We start from the raw sequence: 23,823 nt of genomic DNA, 5'->3' as shown, positions 1-23,823 counted from the left end.
AATGGAGATTTTTAACCAGCTTATCTTGGGCTATCCGGAGTTAATGTACGGAGGAGTCGGGGCCACAGCGTTTGCAGCGGGCGGAGCGCTGATTTATAAAATTGCTACCAGGTTTGTACTGTCTGTCGCGCGTGGCCTTCTCGCTGTTGACACAAGTCGCCGGTCAACTGTTTGAAATATGCAATGCTACTATTATAATGGAGATGTTTAACTTAGTGCATATCTATTCGGCTGGTTAATGCAAACGCACATGTTGTCCTATAACGTTAAAATATCAGTCAACATGTTTAGCCCGCGCGAAGCCAGCGTGAGCGACTTGTTCCATGACTCCTCGTCATGATCTCACCCTGGTATTATTTTAGAACCAATGCTTGAAAATTGGCACACAGTGAAACATTGCAACCAGTGTCTGTTTACAAACTACCACCAAGCAACGTCCGTATCATTCGCAGTCTTTAAGGTTTTCAGGTAAACTTTGTCGTGACAGCATCTGTCATAAATGTATAGATGTAGCAGTACTGTCTATCTGTATGTCATGTATGTCATATTATGTTATGATGAATTGAAAATGGGGGACCCTGATGTAAACAAGACGAAAGTCTTTCTCTGGTCTGCATCCCCTTAACAATTGTGTGTATTGAGCTGTACTGTATTGTACCCATTCTGCAATCTGTTAATAAAATGTTCAATCAAGCAAGCATCACTAATCCAATGCCTCTCCTCACTTTACAGAAAAAAGCCCATACATGCCAGTGTGAACTGCTGGTTCTGTAATCTGAATAATGTGGTGCCGTATGGAAATAGAAACTGTTGGGACTGTCCCAACTGTGATCAGTACAATGGCTTCCAGGAGGTAGGGTGAACAAATACACCATGCTGAAATGTTGATCGTTTTCTTGCATTGCAGCAAACCATGCGCTTATCGTATGCCGTCAGACAAGAAGATTGATGCCAAATTCCTCTCTACGTTCAGTAGAAATATATCCGACTCAGCCGATCTTAACTCGGGGTAGAGGTGTTTTTGACCAACAGCTAGACTAGCTGGTCCGTATCCACTTCCATTAATTTGTGCAGTTTGCAGCAGGATAGCTTTCTACTGAACTCTCAAAACTGGTATCTGTCTCATCTGAAGTGCATTTCCCATAATGTTGGCATGTTCCTTTGAATAGATACAGTAGATATAGATAGATATGAGTCATTACAAGATAGAGGACGAGCCTAGAATACTAGTGATTATTTTGTAACTGTAAGGTGTATTTAAATTGTTTGTTGCTGGTCTTTCTTGTCAGAATGGGGATTACAACAAACCCATCCCTGCTCAGTCCATGGAACATCTGAACCACGGAGTGTCCGCTAGCCTTGCGTCGTTGCCCGAGACTCCCAAGACACTGCAGTGGGTCAACTGTCAGATGCTGCTGTGTAGGAAGTGCAACAACAATCAGTCTGTCAAGATCAAGCAGTTGGCTTCATTCATCCCAAGGGACGATGTATGTCTTCAACTACTTTTTATTCACTGCGTCCAACCTTTTCTACCGTGTTCTGTTCATTAGTAAGTCATCTACTTATTGTTTGTGTTCCTGTCATAGGAGAACTATGATGAGGAAATCGAAGCATACAAGCACCACATAGAGCAGACCTACAAGTTGTGTCGGCCGTGCCAGACAGCGGTGGAATACTACATCAAGCACCAGAACCGCCAGCTCCGGACCGTGCTCCTGAACCACCAGCTCCGCCGCAGTCGAGACTCCGACCAGGCGTTCGTAAAGGTCAGTGGAATATACAAAATTCCCAGGTCAGTGGAATATACGTAGTTCCCAAACAATCTGCCTGCAAAGACTGTTGTTGTAACCATCAACTGTTCTATGTCCCCTGGCTCTTATAATGTGCATTTTATTTTGCTTTATCACTGGAATGGGTCAGTTAGAATGTGTTTCATAATTTATGCTGAATCCAGTTTGAATATTGTAGGGAATATAATTATTATATGTGAATATCGTTTTGTTTCAAATATATATATTTCACCTTGTTTTTACCAGCACTGAAACGGAGGTCTAGGGCGGGCCTCCGCAGGTGCGTTTGATAGAGCTGGCGGACACTATGGGGTTGTGACTCTGATTAAAGAATCAGAGGCGTGCTTCAGTTAAGGATTTGTATTTGGGAATTTGTGTGGTTTTCTACAAAGGAATACAATATAATATACATTAGTAAACAGTAGTGACATGCATAAACATAATGTCATAAACATGTCGTCTATAGCTACAATAATATTAATTAATAATATAATACAACTAGTAACTAAGACAATCACTTAACCGGAATTATTAATATAACCTACGGTACATAGACTATGCAGGGAAATTACTCATGCAATACATGCAAACAATATAAGTAGGCACACACTGTAAACCAAATGTAAAGATACATTCAATGCACTAACAGTAATGAGTGACAAGTTATATTTATATAGCCTGGCTAACACACAACTAAGCTAACCAGCATGGCATGGCTAACACCATCTCAATAGCAGAGAGAAACAACATCAACAGAAATGGATCAATATGAACATAAGTGCAAAGTAAGCTTCAGTAAATGAATTAGGCACGAACTAAACATAAATACTGTACTTACGTCTGTCATTGACTCACACTTTCCCCAAAGGGAGAGAAATAACTACAGCGTACCGTCAAACAGCTGGACTGAGACAAACTTGCGCGAAGTTAGGGAAAAAAACACTTTTTTCGTTCACTATTTGGGCAATTTTACACAATTCCTGTGAGTCTATGGAACACATCTGTAAGCTAGCTAAGTTACCAATATACTCGTTATCACCATACATAACGCTTATATTGAAACACATTGACATTAGGGCCGTTCTTTCAACCTAAAAGTGCACTTTCTTCAACCTCGAACCTAAATTCCTTAGCGACCCGTGTTGCCAAAGTAAACAAATCAGCGCGCACATTCGAGACACAGATATGAAACGAGTCATACAGAACAAATAACGTATAACGGAGGCTGAAATTAGAGCAATGTGAGTCACAAACTCACGATAGTAGTACACAACTACACATACAGACGCATAAAATTGATTCTGCATTGATTAAGTGATAATCAAAACCCAGCTTAGCCGTTGTAGTGAATCGCGAAGCCAATACGCACACACACAGTCGACCTGGAGCGGTTTACCAAACATACACTCCCGGCATTCATATCTCATCTTCCAATCGCTTAACCATAACATAACTTACCTTCCGGTACCCAAACAATGTGTCCCAGAGTCCACATTCATGCACAAATCCATTTCAAAACGTTAGAAAAACGCTCCGATTCCTGATTCCTCAATCATCCAATGTCTGGAAGTTAGTGGACCCATGGTCCATCCATTCGACCTTAATAAACGGACTGCCATCGGTCCATAACCGCATTCTATAGAAGAATAAGTCTTTATTTGTCGTGCAGATTAACACACACGCGAGATGGAAGACCGACAGGAACACGCGCGTGGCTCTGCTGAGCTCTGACTGAGAGAGGGGAAGACAGACAGCCCTGCCCTCTGCTGGCACGTGCTGTGCACTACAAGCAACGCCGTCCCTGTTATATAATTGCGTGTCAGTGTAATAGAAGGAAACGCATCTGTGATTTGGCGCACAGTCTGTGACGTCACAGTATTGAAAATCATACCGACGGGATTTCGAAATACCGTCATACCGCCCAAGCCTAGTCTACGCTATGATATTTTGCAACAGGTTGCGTGATGCGAGTGCTGATAGAGAAAGCAGAGAACGAGCGAGAGGGAGAGAGGAGAGATACTCCGAGAGCGAGCGTGTGTTTCCCCACACACACACGCAGTCGGGAGTGTGTAAATGCTCCGACACGACTTGATTTGCAACATATGAGAGCCTATCTCTCACTCGCTCATTCTCTCTCTCTCTCAGCACTCGCGTCACGTCAACCTGTTTGAGGAAGTGTCCGTGACAGGGAAACCACTTTCGCATTATTTCCACTGGCTGAGCGAATTGTTGATTGTGGGCGGTGGCTACAACCAGGGGCTGAGATATGCAGATCCGTGCCTAATTCACGTCAGCGAACCAGTCAAATCAGAATGACTTGGTTCAGTGGGGGAGGACCTTGTCTCATCTGAACTGGAGGAATGCGCAAAAAATAGAATTTGCGACATATACAGTGTTGATACAACCCCACATTGCTAGAAAACAATGCTAAACACTGGAATACAGATCAATTACAGATCAAAGTCGTCTTATTAACAAGGGCTTTCCTACAAGCACCTACAATGTGTAGTGTATTGAGAGAGGACCCTATTAACTGTTACACAGCTGAGTGGCATGCTGGGTACAGCTTGTTAGCCAGGTAGCATAACAGTCTGTTAACAGCTGGGAGAACTGGAAATGTTACATTGTAGTAACGTTTTCCACGTTTGCAATGTTGTTTCACTAAGCTCACTCATGTCATCAGTAAATGTAACGTTCAGAATGAATGCTTTTGTTCCCGAAATACGGTAGTTCTGTCCGTTAGCCGTTGCAATAACAGCAGCCAGCTGACTCGCCTGATTATCGGATGTTCGATTAAGTAAAAACAAAACCATACGTTAGCGTGGAAGCTCAGACATTTCAAGCATTAACAATGTCACTTTCAAAATTAATGCTTTTGTTCCTGGAAACAACGTTAGCCTGCTGTGACGCCAAAATATCTAGCTGTTAGCTATGACAGCATCCAGCTAGCGCGCTTGTTTTATTATGACATTCGCTATTAAGTGGGGGGGATGGGGGGGTTCAATTAATAATCGAATAGTTCCCAGTGACTATCGAATAGTAATTTAGTGAGCTTTGTCCATCTCTAATTACGAGTTCATATTTCTGAATTCACATGATCTTTTTCCCCCCACAGACCTCCTACTCCCTCCCAACTCCCATGGGCGTGATCCTGTTGCGTGTCCTGGCCTTCCTGATCTGTGCCTTCCTGGTTGCCACAGCTGTTCATGGGTCAATAGGCCAGCCCTCCACCTCCAGTGACTCGCCGACTCTAAGCGGGGGCGTGGTCCCTCCTAAACGCCCGTACAACGAGTCGGCGCCGAAGAACGACAGTGGCGGAGCTGGACATGTGTTGCAGGACCTACTGGGGCTGCTGCCGGAACAGGCTGTGGAGAAGGCACAGCTGGCTTGGCAGCATGGAAGGGACAACCAGATGGCTGTGGCCACTGTGGGCCTGGTAACCTGTGTCACTGGTATCTACCTGGGAGGGGCTCTCAGGTGAGGCTTCTCTCCACTCCACGGCGAGTTCCTGTGCTTTCAGCTCATTGTGTTTATAAAAGTGTTAATGAAAAGTTATATTCAACATAGTAACTTTACTTTTAACTAGGGATGTTCGATATTGGCTTTTTTACCGATATTGTCCAACTCTTAATTTCCGATACCGATATATGCAGGGTTTCCCCCCGCAAAAAAACAGAATAATTTCAGGTAATTAAGTAAGGGATAATGTATGGCTACGAGGTCATTGTCGCAAAATAATTGACCGACACGGAGTTTAAAATACCGAGGCGCCGCGCCGAGGTGTTTTAAACGTAGTGAAGGTCAATTATTTTGCGACAATGACCGAGTAGGCTATACATTATCCCGCTTATTACATGGCTAACTTACTAACAATATACCTAATTCATTTGACAAATCGCAGTTGTTCTGTGGCTCTGTCAGCCCAAATAAAGTGATTATTATTATCGCGGGCAGCCCCTGTTCTGGCTCCGCTGACACTCCGCTGTCAGTGCAGCGCTATACATTATCCCGCTTATTACATGGCTAACTTACTAACAATATACCTAATTCATTTGACAAATTGCAGTTGTTCTGTGGCTCTGTCAGCCCAAATAAAGTGATTATTATTATCAGTGCAGCGCGGCAGGTGTGTCTGATTTGCTGCACTGATGTGGGCTTGATTGCCAACAGCTGCGCACTGCGTCATTATTGAAAAAACAGCGGTCATTATTGAAAAATAATGACCGCTGTCGGGGGGCTATTGACCAATCACAAGCAAGCATTTCGGCGAATGTGAAAACGCCATGTAATAACATTACATAACTCTTGTCGTGGAATTAACACAACATTATGCATACTTTTGACAATAAATAAAATTAGAATTAGTTCTTACTTGCTTGCCTGGGTAAATAAAGGTTAAATAAATGTAAAAAGTAAAAAAAAAAAACGATACAGATAATTTCCGAGATCACATTTTAATGCCAATATATAATATAATAATATCGGACATCCCTACTTTTAACCCTTTCTCGCTACCAGTCTACAAAATGGTTGACGCTTTCACTATCACACTACAGAAGGTTAATCCTTTTGTAGTCTGGTAGTGAACGGGTTAACCGTCTATAGTGTGGTAGTGAAAGCATTAACCCCTTTGTAGTGGTAGTGAAAGTGTTAACCCTTTTGTAGTGTGGCAGTGAAAGGGTTAATGTCAAGTAAAAGTCGCCGCCCTTTAATCGCCAAGGACGACTTTAGACGTCATTGCTCGCCATGCTTAATCTGCCAATGACGTCGTACAGCGTCTTTGAGATCAATATTTCAAAAATCTGTCATGGCAATCATATTTCACCCACGGAGACTTGAGACTTGCTGTTGATCTCCTCTCAACTCTCCAACGGTTCAAGACCGCCATCTGGTGGCCGATCGGCGAATCGCCAAAACCGGAAGTGACGCGCCGGAAGTGGTGCTCACCCATATTTCGTCCGGCCACTCACTATCGCTAGCGGGACTCCAGCTTGATACACTGGATAGCGATCCGTTGCCAATAACTCGATAAACAACATGATTTGGACGTATATAGTATTATACAACCTGGAACTGGACCAACTAGAACTAATAGCGAACTTTCTGCTCCACGCTGATCGCCCAGCGCTATGAGGACGCTGCGGTGAATTTCAGCGTGTTTGATTATTATTATACATACACACTGCTCCGATCAACATATCACCCATACTAAATAAATGATTTAACGTCGGCCACGGACTTATTAAACCCCCCCCCCGGTCACCAGCAGATGATGAGGCATGACGTGTAGGACCTTGTACAATTGAAATTTTTAATCTGACGTCAATCGGTATCAAACTACATTTGATGATCTAATATATGTATTTAGGGCTATAACTCACGTTCTGCAGAATGCTGCAGAAAACGATAAAAACATATTTATACTTTAGACCATATTTTAGTATGAATATGTGAATGAAAAAGTAGAACGTTGCTACATCCTAAACGATAGATACTTGATGTTGAATGGGCCATAGTAATGTCAATTTAGCAATACAATTTAAAAAGTTATAGCCCTGCAAAGAAGGGGAACATCTCCATAGACAAATAGAGCTGGCAGAGGATGGTATAAGGATGGATATAAGCGTGGCAGAGAAAGGGTTAATACAACACAGTAGATCCTGAACAAGAACAAACAGGAAAAATGTCAAAACAAGAAAAAACTCTTTAAAACTGCCAGTTATTCAGAACTGCGTTGTTCCTGTATTTTCAGGTTGAGGAGAGTCGATGCTGTGGCCTCTGTCCTGTGGTTCGTGGTTCTGTGGGTCCACCTGGCCGAGAGTTACCTGACAACTGACACGTCAGGCTGGCTGGACACGGCAAAGCTCAGCGCCACTTCCCTCTGTTGCCTGGTTGGCTTTGCCACTACCGTGGCAACTCGCAAATCCATGGGTCCACGAAGAGCCAGAGGTCGAAGGTCAGAATCCGAACAGTGACATTTTAAAATGTGCTTTCTGAGACCCATCCAGTACACCATAGGACCTACGTCATGGCTCATGGGACCTGTATATAATGATAAAACGCCATAATGTCTCCCAAGTCAGGCTGTCCCCTTTCTCCCTTCTCACTACTAACACCGTATTAACCAGCTAATATTATGAGTTATGAAAATGAAGATCTAATTTATGATAATTGCTGACCTTCAGAATATACTAATTACAACATCATACTATGAAGAGAATAGAATCTTACTGTACAATGGAGAGATTCTACAGTATTTGTACCATACGACTTTACTTATAAAAGTTATAGATTATTTTGATGCATATTTACAGACTATCTGGTTAAATACACATAAGTGGGTCGATCGTCTGTTGGTGGGTCCTAATTTCTAGCTCCTTGCATGAAATATTAATTTGTTAAATCGCTGAAGGCCAACATTTAATAATTTAGCTGACGCTTTCATCCAAAGCAAATCCAAACCTGAAGTCGTATCTTTGCCTGTTGAGTTATTACCGGCCCCTTGTACTTTTTACAATTTCCAAAAGTACAGAACCGTGATGTCACCAAGAACCAAGTGTTCACTGCAGCTCCTGGATGCTACAGTTAGTAATGGCTGAACATTCCTTTTAAGTTATAGAACAACAGCGTAGGTATTCAAACTACTGATCACGGCTCTCGTGGCATAGTGCCATTAAAGGGCCTCACTTCATGTCAGTCCCGAGGATGTGGCGAAGGGGCCATGGTTACATTTTGTCCCCCTGATCGTTGTAATCCCGATACAAATTCTGTTTGTTTTTATATCTACATGTGTTCCTGCCAAGGCAGCCATGTATTCTTCATGGCAGTCCCATAAAAAAAGATAAAATCATAGATTGCAGCTGGTTCACAGTATTAAGTAATGGTGGTGGCTGTTCGTTATATACCAATAACCACGGTCATAACCCTTTTAATTTACTGTATTATAACTAGGGGTTCGAATCACGAGTGGCCCCACAATATGATATTATCATGATACGATGGTATTGCCATTTATGACACCAGAAATCTTGTCAACATCTACAATAATATATATATATATATATATATATATATATAACGTTTTTAGTCTGTTCATCTCACTTCAATAATTCTTATTGCAGCAAAAAAAAACATACTTATCACATAACATAAAATATCACAATACTATGTTGTGTCGATTCCCCCACCCCTAATTGTAACATTGGGTACCTTTTACCTTTATGAAACAGGATTATGGATCTATCTGATTTTTTGTGCAAATTGTAAATAATTTCTCTTTTGAAATCATGCCTTTGCCAAGCCATTGTTAGTTTAATGATGCTTAAAAACAAGCCTTAGTTTCCACTGGACCGTTTCATTATTCCCTGTTCATTTTCACATTATTATGTGCCATCATTGGCCACCTAGCATGTACCTCACCTGCCCCTGGCATTTGGATTTTGAGGCCTTGTTTTACCAAAGCCTTGAACATGCAAATATTATGACCCGTCTCCTGTCTAACTTCAATAACTTTTGCACTGTACTAGACATGTGTTGCATTGCGTTATTTATTTGACTATATACAGATATTGTAGTGTGTGTAATCTCATCTGCAACAAGGATCAGGCAAAAGGTGAAGTAGTTTTGGAACATACTGCAAAACCAGTGAGATGCCTGAAATGACTGGAATGCGTATATTTCCCGTCTTCACCTAAAAAGATTGGAGGAAATTTGCTGTGGAATTTCTACATGACAAATGTGACTGACCCTGCCACATTTTTTATATTCTGAAAAAATAATATTTTTCAAAAGTCTCTTTTGAAGATTTATATATATAAAAAAAATGTCATGTTACATTCTCATGAAAATGATTGCCGAGCTTAAATCTGTGAAAGTGTTAAATGCTGTAATAATTTGAGATGAAAATACTAAAGCTCTGGAGTCGTGCTTCACACACTGCTTCCCTTGATACTTTCCTCCTTTTTATATTGAATGTACCTTTAGCAATGCCTCTAATATGTAGTATTAAAAACACTGACATACTACTGAATACGTAGTAGAAACACCCCCCACCCCCCTCCTCCAAGCATGCACTAATATTCTACATATAGCTTTTTTAATTGTCACATACCTTTTTTTTGTTGAATGTTTTTTTGTTTGTGAAAATGACTAATACTACAGAAAAGTGGAAATGTCTTGACAATTGCTGTGTTGCAATGGTAGTTGTAATTGATTGTAGATTGTATTTCTAGATTGTATTTCTAGAGCTACTACTGTGAGTTTAACTTTGCATGTCATGTTCTACCCTAGATCACTTTGTTCTCAGACCAGCATCTTGGTTGCAGTCACTTCCCACAGTGACACGTCTTTAATGAAATGTTGTAACAAAAATACTGGCCAACATTAGACGTTAAAGATGCATTTTGTAAGTTTTCAAAAGCACAACATTTTGTGGACTTTAGTGCGTATATGTTGCCTGATATTGGTTGCTAGCTACCTACTAATATTCTGGCTAAACGACCTAAGCTATTGTACACTTGCATTACAAAACTACTTTCTGCTACTCCGTCCGTCTGACAAGAGATTTCCAAGATTGAAGATGCTGTTTGAGACTCCAGATTTTGAAAGTATGGTGAAGCGTCGTTCTGTGATGTCACCGTGGGACTTTTATTTGTAACATGTCAGAGATATCTGTGCTTTAATTCTTACAAACTGCATCTTTAAAATCTTGACACGGATCATTTGTCTGCGATACATTACTTTCTGTCTTCCTGTAAACGCTTGTTGTGATGTCCTGTCCTCTGTATCGTCTTTGCCAAAATAAGCTTCCCCACAAACGGGTTTTGTTTTTGCCATAATGTCCCCAAAATGCAGGTTTGTTCCACATGGTGTTATTAAGCTCTCGATGAAGCGTAGGCCAAGCATGTGACTGTTCCTGTTTTTTGTTCTGGGAACTCAAGAATATTCCAGTGTCTTCCCGATAAATGGAGGTGAACGCTCTCCGCTTTGTCTTTAGCCTTCTGCTCTACATCCACTACATTTAGTCTGGTGCCCAAACCTATACACCTGCCAAAAGCGACTGGCGCGTAGTACAACAGCCACAAGCATATTTATTTGTGGTGTATTAACAGGATGTTCAGTTAGCTGTAGGACTACCTATACTCATTCATACCTACATTTTGTGAATTTAAGTGATTTTTAACCTTATTGTGGATATATGTAGCTAACAAATATATCTTTTTATTGTATTCATGAGTTTCTCTGTTAGTCTTTTATGCAATGGTATTTTATGTTATTACCTCACTCTTTAGTTGTGTGTGTGTGTGTGTGGTAGACGCTGAACGACTCGTTTTTAAACGTTTAGTTGTGCGTGTGTGTTGGACTAAAAGACAGTACCTTGAAGGGATATTCTGAATTTGCGAGGTGTAGGTGTTTTTAATGCTTCTTATACCAAATTCTGGTACTTTTATATGCACTGTAAGCAAGGATTTGGGAATCTCAAAACGAACAGAAAACATATTTGGATGTGATTACTTGTATTGTATTTATCTTTCCTGAAGCAATACACCAGAGATTTAATTCCGTCCAGGCTGATGGGCTATCTGCAACATTACAAAGGAAACGCATTCTCTTTTGGGTACTGCGTCTTAAAGGGGAGTACCATTCAATTTGAGAATTCATATGTTGTTCCTTTTGGTCTAGGATAATCTAGTGAATATTTTCTATCTCAAAACAACTTGCTTCCAATGCTGGAAATCGGAGAACCATCTGATCTGTGATGTCACACTGATATAGAGCCATGTGCTACTCCATAGACGTAAATGGCAGCTGATGGAAGGTTTGTCTGAGCTTTTACAATTAATTGAGCTTCATCTTATGCAAGTGCTATCAATACTGAGCAAGAATATTTACATATATATATTACACCAGAAAGGTCACTCTGGGCCCTGTAACGGTTTGCAATAAATCATCGTTAATGGAACTGCAGATCAGTATGACGACACAGGAATAACATTTGTACACTAAAATTCAGTAGTATCCCCCTTTTTAATTGAAGTAGGTTGCTTTAAAACTTCATATACATTTTTGAGAATCTTGTGGGTTTAATCGCTGTATATTGAATGTAATAAACAACTGAAACGATGACTTCTCTGTTGTTATGTTCTTCACCAATAGAAAGACACCATCTTGTGTGTTTTTACCAGACTAAACCGGTACCTTCCTGCCCCTTGTGCTTCCTTGTGACTTGTTAAATTGAGGTGGGGTTGTAGCCGGCCTGCTTCGATGTAAGGGCAGATTATTCCTGTTGAACATAGGTAAGCTCTGTGTCTTCTGAACGACGCCGACAGTTTACTGCTGAAGAGACTGGCGATGTGTAGTGGAAATGTGAAGGGTCTCGGCACTGAGCAGCATTTCTCCCTAAGGCCCGTCATCTGTTACTCTCATCTGCCTCTCATTGTCCCGACAGCTGAAGCGGCCCATCAATGGCACCACTTTTCTCTCATCACAGCTGAAACGGCCCATCAATGACAGTCCTTTTCTCTTTTCAGTCTGCTGTTTTTATATTGCTGAACAGGTGGCCATGGTCTCTGACAGTTGTGTGGATACTGGAGCTTTTCCATGTGACGCAAATTATGCTCCCATATGACTATAGACAACTTAGCCAAGGTTTATATTTCTACACCAATGTCAGGGATGAGGTTGACCACATCATGTCGAGATTAGTGTTCAGCAGAGATTCGTCATCACATTTTATGTTTACAATATTTAAAGTCTTTTAAAACAACATTCCATTGTAAAACACTTTTATACACAGTTGTAAAAGATTACGTGTAGTATGGCGTGATTTTGTATTTGTATGGTAGTGTAATTTAGATGAACAATTAATGTGTAATAAATATAATAATGCAACTCTGTCTCCTGCAAAATGATTTGTCATCCTACATGGAAATGGCATCACAAAGACATTACAGCCTTATAGACCGTTTCAAACTTGAAACGTAAACATTCTAAATCGGTCCCAAGTTAATTTCCTGTAGCTGACAGAGAATGAGCTTGGACCATAGCTGTTCCCTAGCGAGGCAAACTCCTCCCAAAACGTCTATACAGACCCATAATGATTTGAGATGTTGAGAAGTAGACAGTTTTGTTGCTCTTGTGTTGCAGGTACCTGGCCGGCAGCTCTGCGGTCCCCGTTTACGGTGGCCAGCCCCCTCCGGCCTCCCTGCTTCACCCCGGCTCCGCAGAGTTCTTCATCCCCACCCCGCCCCCCAACCTCTCCAAGCTCATCAACCGCCAACAGAACCCCCAAGAACGCAAGGCCTCCCCTTCCTCTCTGCCGGGACGCCTCAACAGAGCCCTCTGCCTCGGCACCATGCCCTCCTTCACCAGGACAGGTAACGGTAGCTGTTTCACAGTGTTCCTCGGCTGCAGGAACGCAGAGTGTGTAGTTTTCAAGTTTCTTTAACTTGCATGTTAATGTACCATTATTATTCAGCATGCTCGGCTATTCCATCAATACTCCAATATTATAGTTAAGCTGTGATGAGATCATATTTGAACTATGACTGAATATTATGCTGTCTCCTAGCTCGCACATGGATATATATATATGAATATCTGTGATTGATTGATATATGATGATGAATACTATTAAGTGGTTATGACCATGATATTGGCTAGTAGGTAGAATCATATTTGCATGTAAACCCATTCACCATGACTGTACTCTTGGTACTAAGAGACTCACTTTGTGTTCAAAAGGGATCTGTCTTGAGTTACTGTGACTGAACACCAGGTATGTTATTGAATGCTTCATGTGCGCTTTGAATATGCGTCCTCTTTTCAGATTCAGGCTACCTGTTCAGTGGCAGCCGACCTTCATCACAATGCAAAGGCTCCCCGTCCTCAGGTGACTAAGCACAGCGTGTTTCATTGCTGTGATCCTTGATGCATACAATGAAAATTAAACCATTCTGAAGTCTCACTCTTCACTTGAAGCCTGTGTATATATTTATATATATATATTGGTTTCCGTTTCTCGGTGCACAGACTACTTCTCCTTGAAGTCGGGGAGCCGCCCGTCATCCCCAGGCCCTTCCCCCACTCCTTCAGTGGCCGGCTCCGTGACGTCTAGTTCCAGCTCCCGCCACCGCCGGCCCCTCATCAGCCCCGCCCGCCTCGACATCAGCGGTCAGAAGCTGCGGCTGTTCTCTCGCGAGCCCCTCTTCTCCGCCGAACCCGCGCCCTCCGTTTGCGGCCCGCCCCTCTTCTCTGCAGAGCCTTCCCCCTCCGTATACAGTGGCCGCTTTTCTCCAGACATATCCCCCTTCCAAAGCCAAAATGGTAAATACCGCCATTGTGTCTTTTACCAATACCGTCTTGCTTAGTATCTGTATAAGGGAACTTCACGGACTACGTTAAAATAAAATTCACATTTGTGGTATAATGTCGAGGTGGACGTGTCTGTGCGTGTTTGACTTCTTCCTCCATGTGTTGCAGACTTGAGTTCTCTGCTGAGAGAGAGCAGTGTACTGGGGGACAAGAGAGGCAGCTCATCGGGGTCCTCGGCGTGCCTGGTTGACACGACCACACAAGGGCCAGAGAACGCACCCCCATCGAATGGTGAGCTCAGCTTTGCTGGTTAAATGTTTAATATGCTCTTCATCTAAAATCCAGTGAAATTTAATTATTTCAATTCAAGGCCTTCGACACCTTTGAAAGCACTTTAATAAATCCTACTATCCTGATGTACAGTATGTAGAATCTGCACTTTTAAACAACTAGTTGACTGACATTGGTTGATATTTTCACTATTTGCATAGGCAGGGAACACTTGTACAGCACAGAGTACAGCCTAGTATATGTTTGTTTATCTACTAAATGGATAATGGACGTTTTTATATATATTTGGTTAGAAATACACATGTTGTTTATTTTGCAGCAAAGCTGGTGCTAAATGTCATTCCATCTCGCATTATAACGGTCATATACATAATTGTAATTAAATTACTTTACGCCTATTTAGCATGCAGACACCCTGTGTAAAGACTAGTGGCAGATGTGCCTCCACACACTGCGATTTTAGCCATCCTTTACGTTTACTATGCATCCGATTTTGCAATGGGAAAGTGGTCAAATCTGCTTATCAGACTGCTGTTCTACTGGTCAATACAAGCCGGCATCCTTCGTCAGCCAATGGCCAGCCAACACACATCATTTTGACATCACTTTAACACTTTCAGCGCCACGCTTAATCCCCATCTGCGCTGCCCGTGGCCACGCTTAACTCATTCCGGGCCTACCACGAGTATAGTCGGGTTAACTCGCCATCGCTTCCGTGCCAATCACGAGTATAGTCGGGTTTTAATCGTTATTTCTTTTATTAGCGATATCCATACATTTTCATCCATCCAACCTGATGTTATCGTTGGGAATGGGTCTGAGCCCGCAAAATGGCAAATACCGCCGCCTATCGTCTCCCGGATGGTATTGCACATCATTGGATTGGATTGGCTGGGACTGTGCATCAAAAAGATAAGTCCGTCCAGGTTTTACTTCTCGGGCATGCAGCTGGATACTATTGCATTGAGTCCCCCCACTGGGAGCATCGTGGATCATTGTGTTTTGGACTATAATGTTGGATCAATGGACACAATTGATATTTGGAATGGCGATCAGGAATTGGATTCATCTTTTTGCATTACATCAGATGTGAGGTAAGGCCTTTATGTTACGAATCTTGGGGTAATCAGATGTTCCTATCACCGCCATCGGAGCGTGTGTGTGTGTGTGTGAGGTTCGCTCCAACCAAAGTACGGAGAAGCGATTTTTCAGACCCCACTTCTCTTCGTACATGAGAGGCTCCTCCGTATGGAAAGGCCTCAAAGACCAGTCACCACAGGCGCCTGATAGCCTCCCCCTTGCGAACGAGCTTAATGAATTTTACTGTAGGTTTGAGAAAGAGGTTCCCCCCGCCCTCTTCCTTCACCCACTCAGCCACAACCTCCATCCCCCCACCCCAGTGGGCCCGTCAGCGATAAATTCGCTGACGACACCACCCTGGTGGGTCTCATCTCCAGGGGGGACGAGTCGGCCTACAGGAGGGAGATCGAGAGGCTGCAGAGCTGGTGCAGCTGCAACAACCTGGAGCTCAATGCTCAAAAGACAGTGGAGATGGTAGTGGACTTCAGGAGGAAAGCAGCCCTGCCCCCTCCCATCATACTGGGAGTCACCCAGGTGGCCTCCGTGGAGTCATGCCGATTCCTTGGCATGACCATCTCCCGGGACTTGAAATGGGAGCTTAACATCACGGGCCTGCTCAAAAAGGCCCAGGGGAGGATGTTCTTCCTCCGGCAGTTGAATAAATACAAACGGCCAAGGACCATGATGGCCCAATTTTACACAGCCATCATTGAGTCCATCCTCACCCACTCCATCATCTCCTGGTTCCCTGCTGCAGCGGCAAAAGATCTCACCAAGCTGCAGCGGGTGATTCGCTCCGCGGAGAGGGTGATCGGCTGTCCCCTGCCCTCCCTCAGGTCCCTGCACGACTCCAGGGCGAGGAAGATCATGGCCGACCCCTCCCACCCCGGACACAGCCTCTTCACCCTGCTCCCCTCTGGGAGAAGGCTGAGGATCCCAAAGGCTGTGAAAGCTTGTCACAGACTGAGCTTCTTCCCCTCAGCCGCCAGGCTGATCAATGCCTCAGGTCCCCCTCTGCCCCCAAGTGACACTGGCACAATGACACTGCACTGCACTAGTCCTTACTGGAACACTTTTATATATATATGTATTTAAAATTATTAATCCTCCACTGCACTGTTTTTGTCCTGTGTCTGTGTTGGTGATGTTGTTACTGGGAAAAAATAAATGAAAAATGCATACACTGTAATGCCGCAACAATTACCAGTGTGTTTTTACACAAATGGCTTAATAAAGGAATCTGAATCTGAATAAGGACACATACTATCGATAATCTAGCGTTTATTTGAAAACGATTCATAAATCAGCCGAAAAATTACAACGTGTTTTGTGTATTCCACTAAAGGGCTATTATCGTGTCTTTCTCTGGAATTACTAGAAATCTCAAACTATACTCGTATTCAAAATGGTATAAAACGGAAATGTACCGATGAAAAAAACAATCCGTTTCGTACATGTTGACTGGAAGCAACTCATTGACGATCACTGTTATTTAGATCTATTGCTATTATATTTGATATGTTTTATGCACTCGCAAATAAGTCCTATTCTCCATTGCATATAGCGTTGGCACGGAAGGGCCATCAGCAGAGGGCGCTGTTGGCCCGGAATGAGTTAAAAAGATGATAATTTTCATGGTGTTTCACGATGTTTGCAGAGCTATATCTACCGTAATTTTCTGACTATAAGGCGCACCTGAATATAAGCCGCAGCAGCTAAATTGAATGATGTGTTACATATATAAACCGCACTGGACTATAAGGCAGGTGTTTTAATGTTTAATTACCATATGTAAGGGTTCGTGCACAGAGGGGATTGTCGGGAAAGAGATGGCTGTTTGAGGAAGCTCCCATTTATTAACATTTTTGTTTAAACAGTAACGGTAGCTAGGTACTAACGCTAGCTCACAAAACGATAGCCACGTTAGTTAGCCAGCGCCAGCTAGGTACTAACGCCAGCTCACAGAACGATAGCCAGTTAGCCAGCGCCAGCCAGGTACCAATGCTAGCTCACAGAACGATAGCCACGTTAGCCAGCGCCAGCCAGGTACCAACGCCAGCTCACAGAACGATAGCCACGTTAGTTAGCCAGCGCCAGCTAGGTACTAACGCCAGCTCACAGAATGATAGCCAGTTAGCCAGCACCAGCCAGGTACCAACGCTAGCTCACAGAACGATAGCCACGTTAGTTAGCCAGCGCCAGCTAGGTACTAACGCCAGCTCACAGAACGATAGCCAGTTAGCCAGCCAGGTACTAACGCCAGCTCACAGAACGATAGCCACGTTAGTTAGCCAGCGCCAGCTAGCTACTAACGCCAGCTCACAGAACGATAGCCACGTTAGTTAGCCAGCGCCAGCTAGGTACTAACGCCAGCTCACAGAACGATAGCCAGTTAGCCAGCACCAGCCAGGTACCAACGCTAGCTCACAGAACGATAGCCACGTTAGTTAGCCAGCGCCAGCTAGGTACTAACGCCAGCTCACAGAACGATAGCCAGTTAGCCAGCCAGGTACTAACGCCAGCTCACAGAACGATAGCCACGTTAGTTAGCCAGCGCCAGCTAGCTACTAACGCCAGCTCACAGAACGATAGCCACGTTAGTTAGCCAGCGCCAGCTAGGTACTAACGCCAGCTCACAGAACGATAGCCAGTTAGCCAGCACCAGTGAAATCGAATGCCAAACTGATATTATCAGGAGCTATCAGTAGCTAGATAACATTAGACAACGCCTCATGCATTAATAAACTAAAGTGAATAGTTCGTTGACTGGGTAATTTTGTTTAATGCTTCAGTTATGTTGAAAGAGGAGCTCTGAGCTGCTCATACACTAGACTCTTGCCGTAATGGTTTGTTGACGTGGGTCTGTGAGGGGGAGGAGGAGGGGCAAGGCGTGCACTGCTGCAGCAGATTTAGGAGTCTGATCTGATGGTCACAGAGCTGATGGAGCGCGCCCAGTTAGCTGTAAAAATCCATAGATTAGCCGCACCGTTATATAAGCCGCAGGGTCGAAAAATGGGGGGGAAAGCCGTGGCTTATAGTCAGAAGATTACGGTATATTATAGCTATGGAGACAAAAAAATTTCATGTATACGTTCGTGTTATCCCCTGGTGTAGGGCTGTCCCCGACTAAGGATTTGGATGGTCGATTAGGATTGGCCAAAATTTGCCGTTAGTCGACTATTGGTCGACTTAAAAAAAAAAACGTATATTTTAAAACTTTTTTTAATTTTTTTATTTATTTATTTTTTTTATCATTCCATTTGTGCTGTGGGGGGTGCTTAATGTCTGAAGGAGTCGACTGAAGGCTTCTTGTCCTCTGCAAAAGCATGCAATTGGTCCACTAATGCAGTGGTTCCCAAAGTCGGGGTCGCGACCCAAAGGTGGGCCGCGAGCAGCCATGGGTGGGCCGCGAGATAATAACCATATAGTCACATTTTAGAATACAATAGAATAGAATTTTAGAATACAACTAGAAACACTGTCCTGGCCTGCTTCTAAGTTCAGTGGCTGACAAAAAAAATAAAAAAATTGTCAGGCCACTGAACTTAGAAGCAGGCCAGGACAGTGTTTCTAGTTGTATTCTAAAATTCTATTCTATTGTATTCTAAAATGTGACTATATGGTTTTATATTAACTTAATAAATAAACAAAAACGAAAAATCTACTTATTTCAACGAACATTTCAAACTAAATAACTGAAAACAACCGAAGCAACAATAGTATTTTAATGAGACTATTATTATTATCATTATTATTTTGCAACAAGTTAGCCCTCTCATAAATAGCACATATAAATGAATAACTAACTTGAACTAACTTAATAGGATTGAAGTGATATTTGGCTTAAATCGCCTGGCAAAAAAAAGAAAAAAGCCTGACGATGTGCATTGGGCCGCGGCTCTCTGACGCCTTATTTTCTGGGTCCCGGCCTGAAAAGTTTGGGAACCCCTGCACTAATGGATACATCTTGATATTTGTCTAGTCTAGTGTGTTCATTAGATGGGTGAAATCCTCTTTCAGTGCCTCTGTGCCTGTTTTCGTAGGCAGTTAGCCTCTGGTATGCGTGCCATTAGCGTTAGCCACGCTTCTAGGCCTCTTTTCTTTTGGAAAAAATTATATACAAAAAAATTATTATTATTATTATAATTTTTTTTAATATATATTTGACTAAGAGGTTGGCCAGTCGACTACGGCTCCTTTCGACCGATTAGTCGACTAATCGATTAATAGGGGTCAGCCCTACCCTGGTGAATATTGTATAGTTTCAGAGTGATCCGGGCTAATTCCTGGAAGCTGAGTTATGGAGCGCTATGTGCATTTTGCTAAAGTCGTTCGCGTTGCTCACCTGGACACGATACTATTTCCAAATCAGGCCAAGCATATAAAGCTGATGATAAAGTTGATTAATTTAACCTGGACACTCGCAATGGATAGGTCTGTTGTCAGAAGCGGCGCGTGTGTTCCAAATGCTGGCAAGAGAAAGGCAGAATTGAGTAGTAGCGATACCAGAACTACTATGAAACGGAGTAAAATAAGTTATGATCCTAAATACTTGGCATATGGATTTACTTGGACTGGCCAAGAAGATGAATGAATGAAAAACTTTATTTAAAGGGGAACTATCTTATAAATGGCCTTTTTGAGTGTTTAGCATTGTTTCCTAGCTATGTGAACTTATATTAATATGATCTATGTCTCATATTGGTGCATTCTTCCAATTCTCCTCTCACAATATTCACCCTCACTGAACTGAGTCATCTGAAAATGTGCGCGATATGTGATGTCATAAAGACACCGCTGCATGTTAATGTTGATATACAAGATGAGCTGCACACAGTGGCACCTGCACCTGCACCTGCAGCCCAGGCTCAAAACGGCTCGAGATCTTGAGGTAGAAAAATGCTGTTTTTGAGGACTTGATTAGAAATACAAAACAATGAATAAAAAAAATATATATATTACAGAGGTGTTCCATAGACTCACAGGAATTGTGTAAAAGTGCCCAAATAGTGAAAGAAATAGTAAAATAGTTCCCCTTTAACAGATTGCAGAATGGGTACAATACAGTACGGCTCAATACACACAATTGTTAAGGGGATGCAAACCAGAGAAAGACTTTCGTCTTGTTTACATCAGGGTCCCCCAAGATGACCCAAGACCACAGTGCGTTTCGTGTTACGAGATCCTTTCTAACGAGAGCTTTTTAACCAAGTAAATTACAGCGGCTCTTGGAAACTGAATTTAAAACGGTGATTTGAAGCCCATCATCTGTAGCCACATAGAAGGGCTCATTGATAAATTTTGGAATTATTTCCCCGAAAGAGAGAGCATGGACAATTTGAAAAACTGGATCCAAGATCTGTTCATTGCACATGGCGCTCGCAACAGGCCTCCCTCTGTCTATCTGTCTCTGGCGTTGATCGATCTTTCGTGTGACGAGCTACTGAAAGTCAAGTTCACTGGACAGGCCCTCGCAAAGTTCTGGATATCAGTCCGGAACGACTACCCGGTGCTGTGTAATGCTGCGCTGAAAAAGCTTTTCCTGTTCTCGGCTCTGACATTAATACAAAATAAATACAGATCTCGCCTCAGAGTAGAAGCGGATCTGTGCCTTTTTCTCAGCACAACGCAGCCACGTATCATGGAACTAAGTTCAAATGTACAAGCACACCCTTCGTTTTTGTTTATTCTTGAAAAGCGCATGTGAACGCATAAAAAATTGCTAAATATGCCTTGATCGTTTTATAAATGTGTATACAGAAACAATTCTGTTTGATCATATTAATTCATTTCATTAATAACATTCTTGTAATTCCTACACTACACCATTACAATGATATATAAAATATCATATTATTATTAGTGCTGTTAATAGAAATATTTAACTCGATTAATCGCATGATTGTCCATAGTTAATTTTTTTTTTTACCTTAAACAGATCTTTTTCAAGTTCCAAGTTTTAATACTCTTATCAACATGCGAGTCAACAAATGCTTGCTTTATGCAGCCATTTAACACAAAAGGATGACCCACATGTAGGGATGCACCGAATGGGAAATTCTTGGCCGAAACCGATACCGAAAATAGGAAACAGTTGGCCGAATGCCGAAAGGCCGAAAATGATTAATATAAATATATATGTTTTTTTTTTAGCTACCTGATTATGGCAAAAGACATGATTATGGCTAAACTTAACTTAAATAATATTAATAATCACTATTATGGGCCCATAAAACATTTATTCAGCACTTTTGAATGCATACATTAATTCCAGACTGTTAAGACTAAAAGACTACAACGATTGATGACGACTTCCTGTCCTCGCATTTCCATTTCCGGTTTAACGATACATTTTCAACAACAGATTGCTGCTAATTAAACACTTCATTTAAACGGAGTAACGCTAACGTTATGTCGAGTTCATACGTGTAGTGTAGTATGAACTCGTCATAACGTTAACATTACTCAGTGTCCACTGTTGCTGCCACCGTTGCGTCGCAGATGGATGGTACACTGTTAGCTCCGTAGCTAATCCGCTCCTAGACTACTGATAGCAGTACCGTTAACGTCGGAGCTGATCAATACTCCGGTTTTTTCTAATTTAGTTTAGAACCGGGTTTCGGGGGGCATCCCTTTTTTTTTGATCAAATTTTTTTATTGACATTCTCACGAAACAAGACAACACATTAACCACAATCACAATACATAGAACTTCACAAGAAAATAACAAAAACAATAATAATAATGACTAACAATTATACAGACAAAAGAAAAGAAACCAGAGTTCAACCTACTAAATTAATTCCAAGGGGTACTATCTAATAAATGGTCTTTCCCAGTGTTCAGTCCCGATTCCCGGCCGTGTGACCCCATATTAATAAAACGTACATCTCCAACCCACCACAAGGACCATTTTTTGGGGGAACACGACCTGAAACCAGAGCAATGAACCTTCATGAAAAAACAAAAACCTGTAGGTGTTCCATAGACTCACAGAGACCGTGTAAAAGTGGCCAAACAGTGAAGAACTAGTTAAATAGCTGCCCCCCCATAATATCCCCAGCTAAACTCAAGATGACAAGACAAGGGACAAGACAGACAAAAACACTTCCTCCTCCCCCTCCCAAGAGACCGCCGGACTCACCCGAACACGCACCCCAACCCCGCTCAGCCGCACACTGCGGTCTTTACCTTCTCAGCTGCTGCGAACCACAGGTCAATTCCAGCCTGCCCCACCCCAATCACCCGGGCTGTGGATATCTCAAGATAAATCACATCCAATAGAGTTAGGGACCAGTTAATCATTGTAAGCTTCTCAGGCTCCTTCCATCTCATTGCTATTAGCTTCTTCGCTGCTGTGACGCCCGCCAGGACAACCCTTTTCAGTTGTACGGACGCGGGTAGTGTCGTTATATCGTTCAGGAGTAGCGTAACAGCTGCGAATGGGATAGTTAAGCCACACAGATCTGAAAGTTTGTCCGTTATTGACCTCCAGAAGCGGGCCACTGGTGGGCAATCCCAATACATATGCATATAAGTGCCAGTGGCCTTTTGAGAGCACAAAGTGCACCGAGAGTCGGTTATCAGTCCCATAGCAAATAGCTTCCTAGGTGTAAGATAGGTCCTATGAATATAATTAAAATTAATTTGCTGGTGATTGGGGTTGCGGGAAGATAATGCCACATTTGCCCAAACATCATCCCAGTCAAACTCGGGGTCCAACTCCGGGATATCCACACGCCAGATTGTATCCAATGATAAATTTTTATACGTGGATTGAATTAAGAGCGTATAAAAGTCGGAGACAAACCCTCTGGATGTCGTCCTGTCCACTATGAGCCTGAGGAAGGGGTGTGGGTGCAAGGCTTGAGCCCACGGTACGCCATGCGCCCTCAGTGCTGACCTTAGTTGAAGGTAAAGAAAGAAGGACTCGCCGGGAAGATCATAAAATTCTCTTAAGTCCTGAAACGCACGGAGGCCGTTCTTATCATAAATATCCTCCAGAGTATGCACTCCCCTCCTTTGCCATTGAGGAATATTAACCGGCTTGTGTCCAACAAGTAATTGCTGGTTATTAAAAATTGGAGAGTCCAGGTGCCAAGGGCATTTAACCCCACACGACCTCTGTACATTACGCCACGTTTGGATCACGTGAGTTATGATCGGTCCATACCTCAGCCGGCATTTCGCAATAGAGACAGTGGAGTACACTACATCCTGCAATCTTAGCGGAGACACCGCCGCCGCTTCTAAGGAGCGCCACGATACAGCCTCTACAGGGTCTAGCCAGCACATCAGAGGTCTCAGTGAAAAGGACCAGAAATAAAGTTTAAAATCAGGGATTGCGAGG

General features: G+C 42.7%; 1 protein-coding gene across 1 annotated transcript in view; it reads left to right on the top strand.

Annotated features, from left to right (window-relative positions):
• Positions 1-23,823, top strand: part of tmem201 (transmembrane protein 201) — a 35,305-nt gene that overhangs the window by 111 nt on the left and 11,371 nt on the right. Inside the window, exons 1-10 of the mRNA XM_084333774.1 lie at positions 1-111; positions 733-853; positions 1,290-1,487; positions 1,587-1,766; positions 4,906-5,267; positions 7,543-7,746; positions 12,936-13,165; positions 13,618-13,680; positions 13,821-14,114; positions 14,271-14,393. The exon at positions 1-111 is cut by the window's left edge and continues 111 nt beyond it. Of these exons, the coding sequence (XP_084189900.1) occupies positions 2-111; positions 733-853; positions 1,290-1,487; positions 1,587-1,766; positions 4,906-5,267; positions 7,543-7,746; positions 12,936-13,165; positions 13,618-13,680; positions 13,821-14,114; positions 14,271-14,393 (1,885 nt within the window). The 5' untranslated portion in view covers position 1. The remainder of the gene's footprint in view (positions 112-732; positions 854-1,289; positions 1,488-1,586; positions 1,767-4,905; positions 5,268-7,542; positions 7,747-12,935; positions 13,166-13,617; positions 13,681-13,820; positions 14,115-14,270; positions 14,394-23,823) is intronic.

The sequence above is a fragment of the Notolepis coatsorum genome (assembly GCF_963971535.1).
Source record: "Notolepis coatsorum genome assembly, chromosome: 17".
In the NCBI taxonomy this organism is placed as follows: domain Eukaryota; kingdom Metazoa; phylum Chordata; class Actinopteri; order Aulopiformes; family Paralepididae; genus Notolepis; species Notolepis coatsorum.
This window is presented reverse-complemented; position numbering and strand designations above follow the sequence as displayed.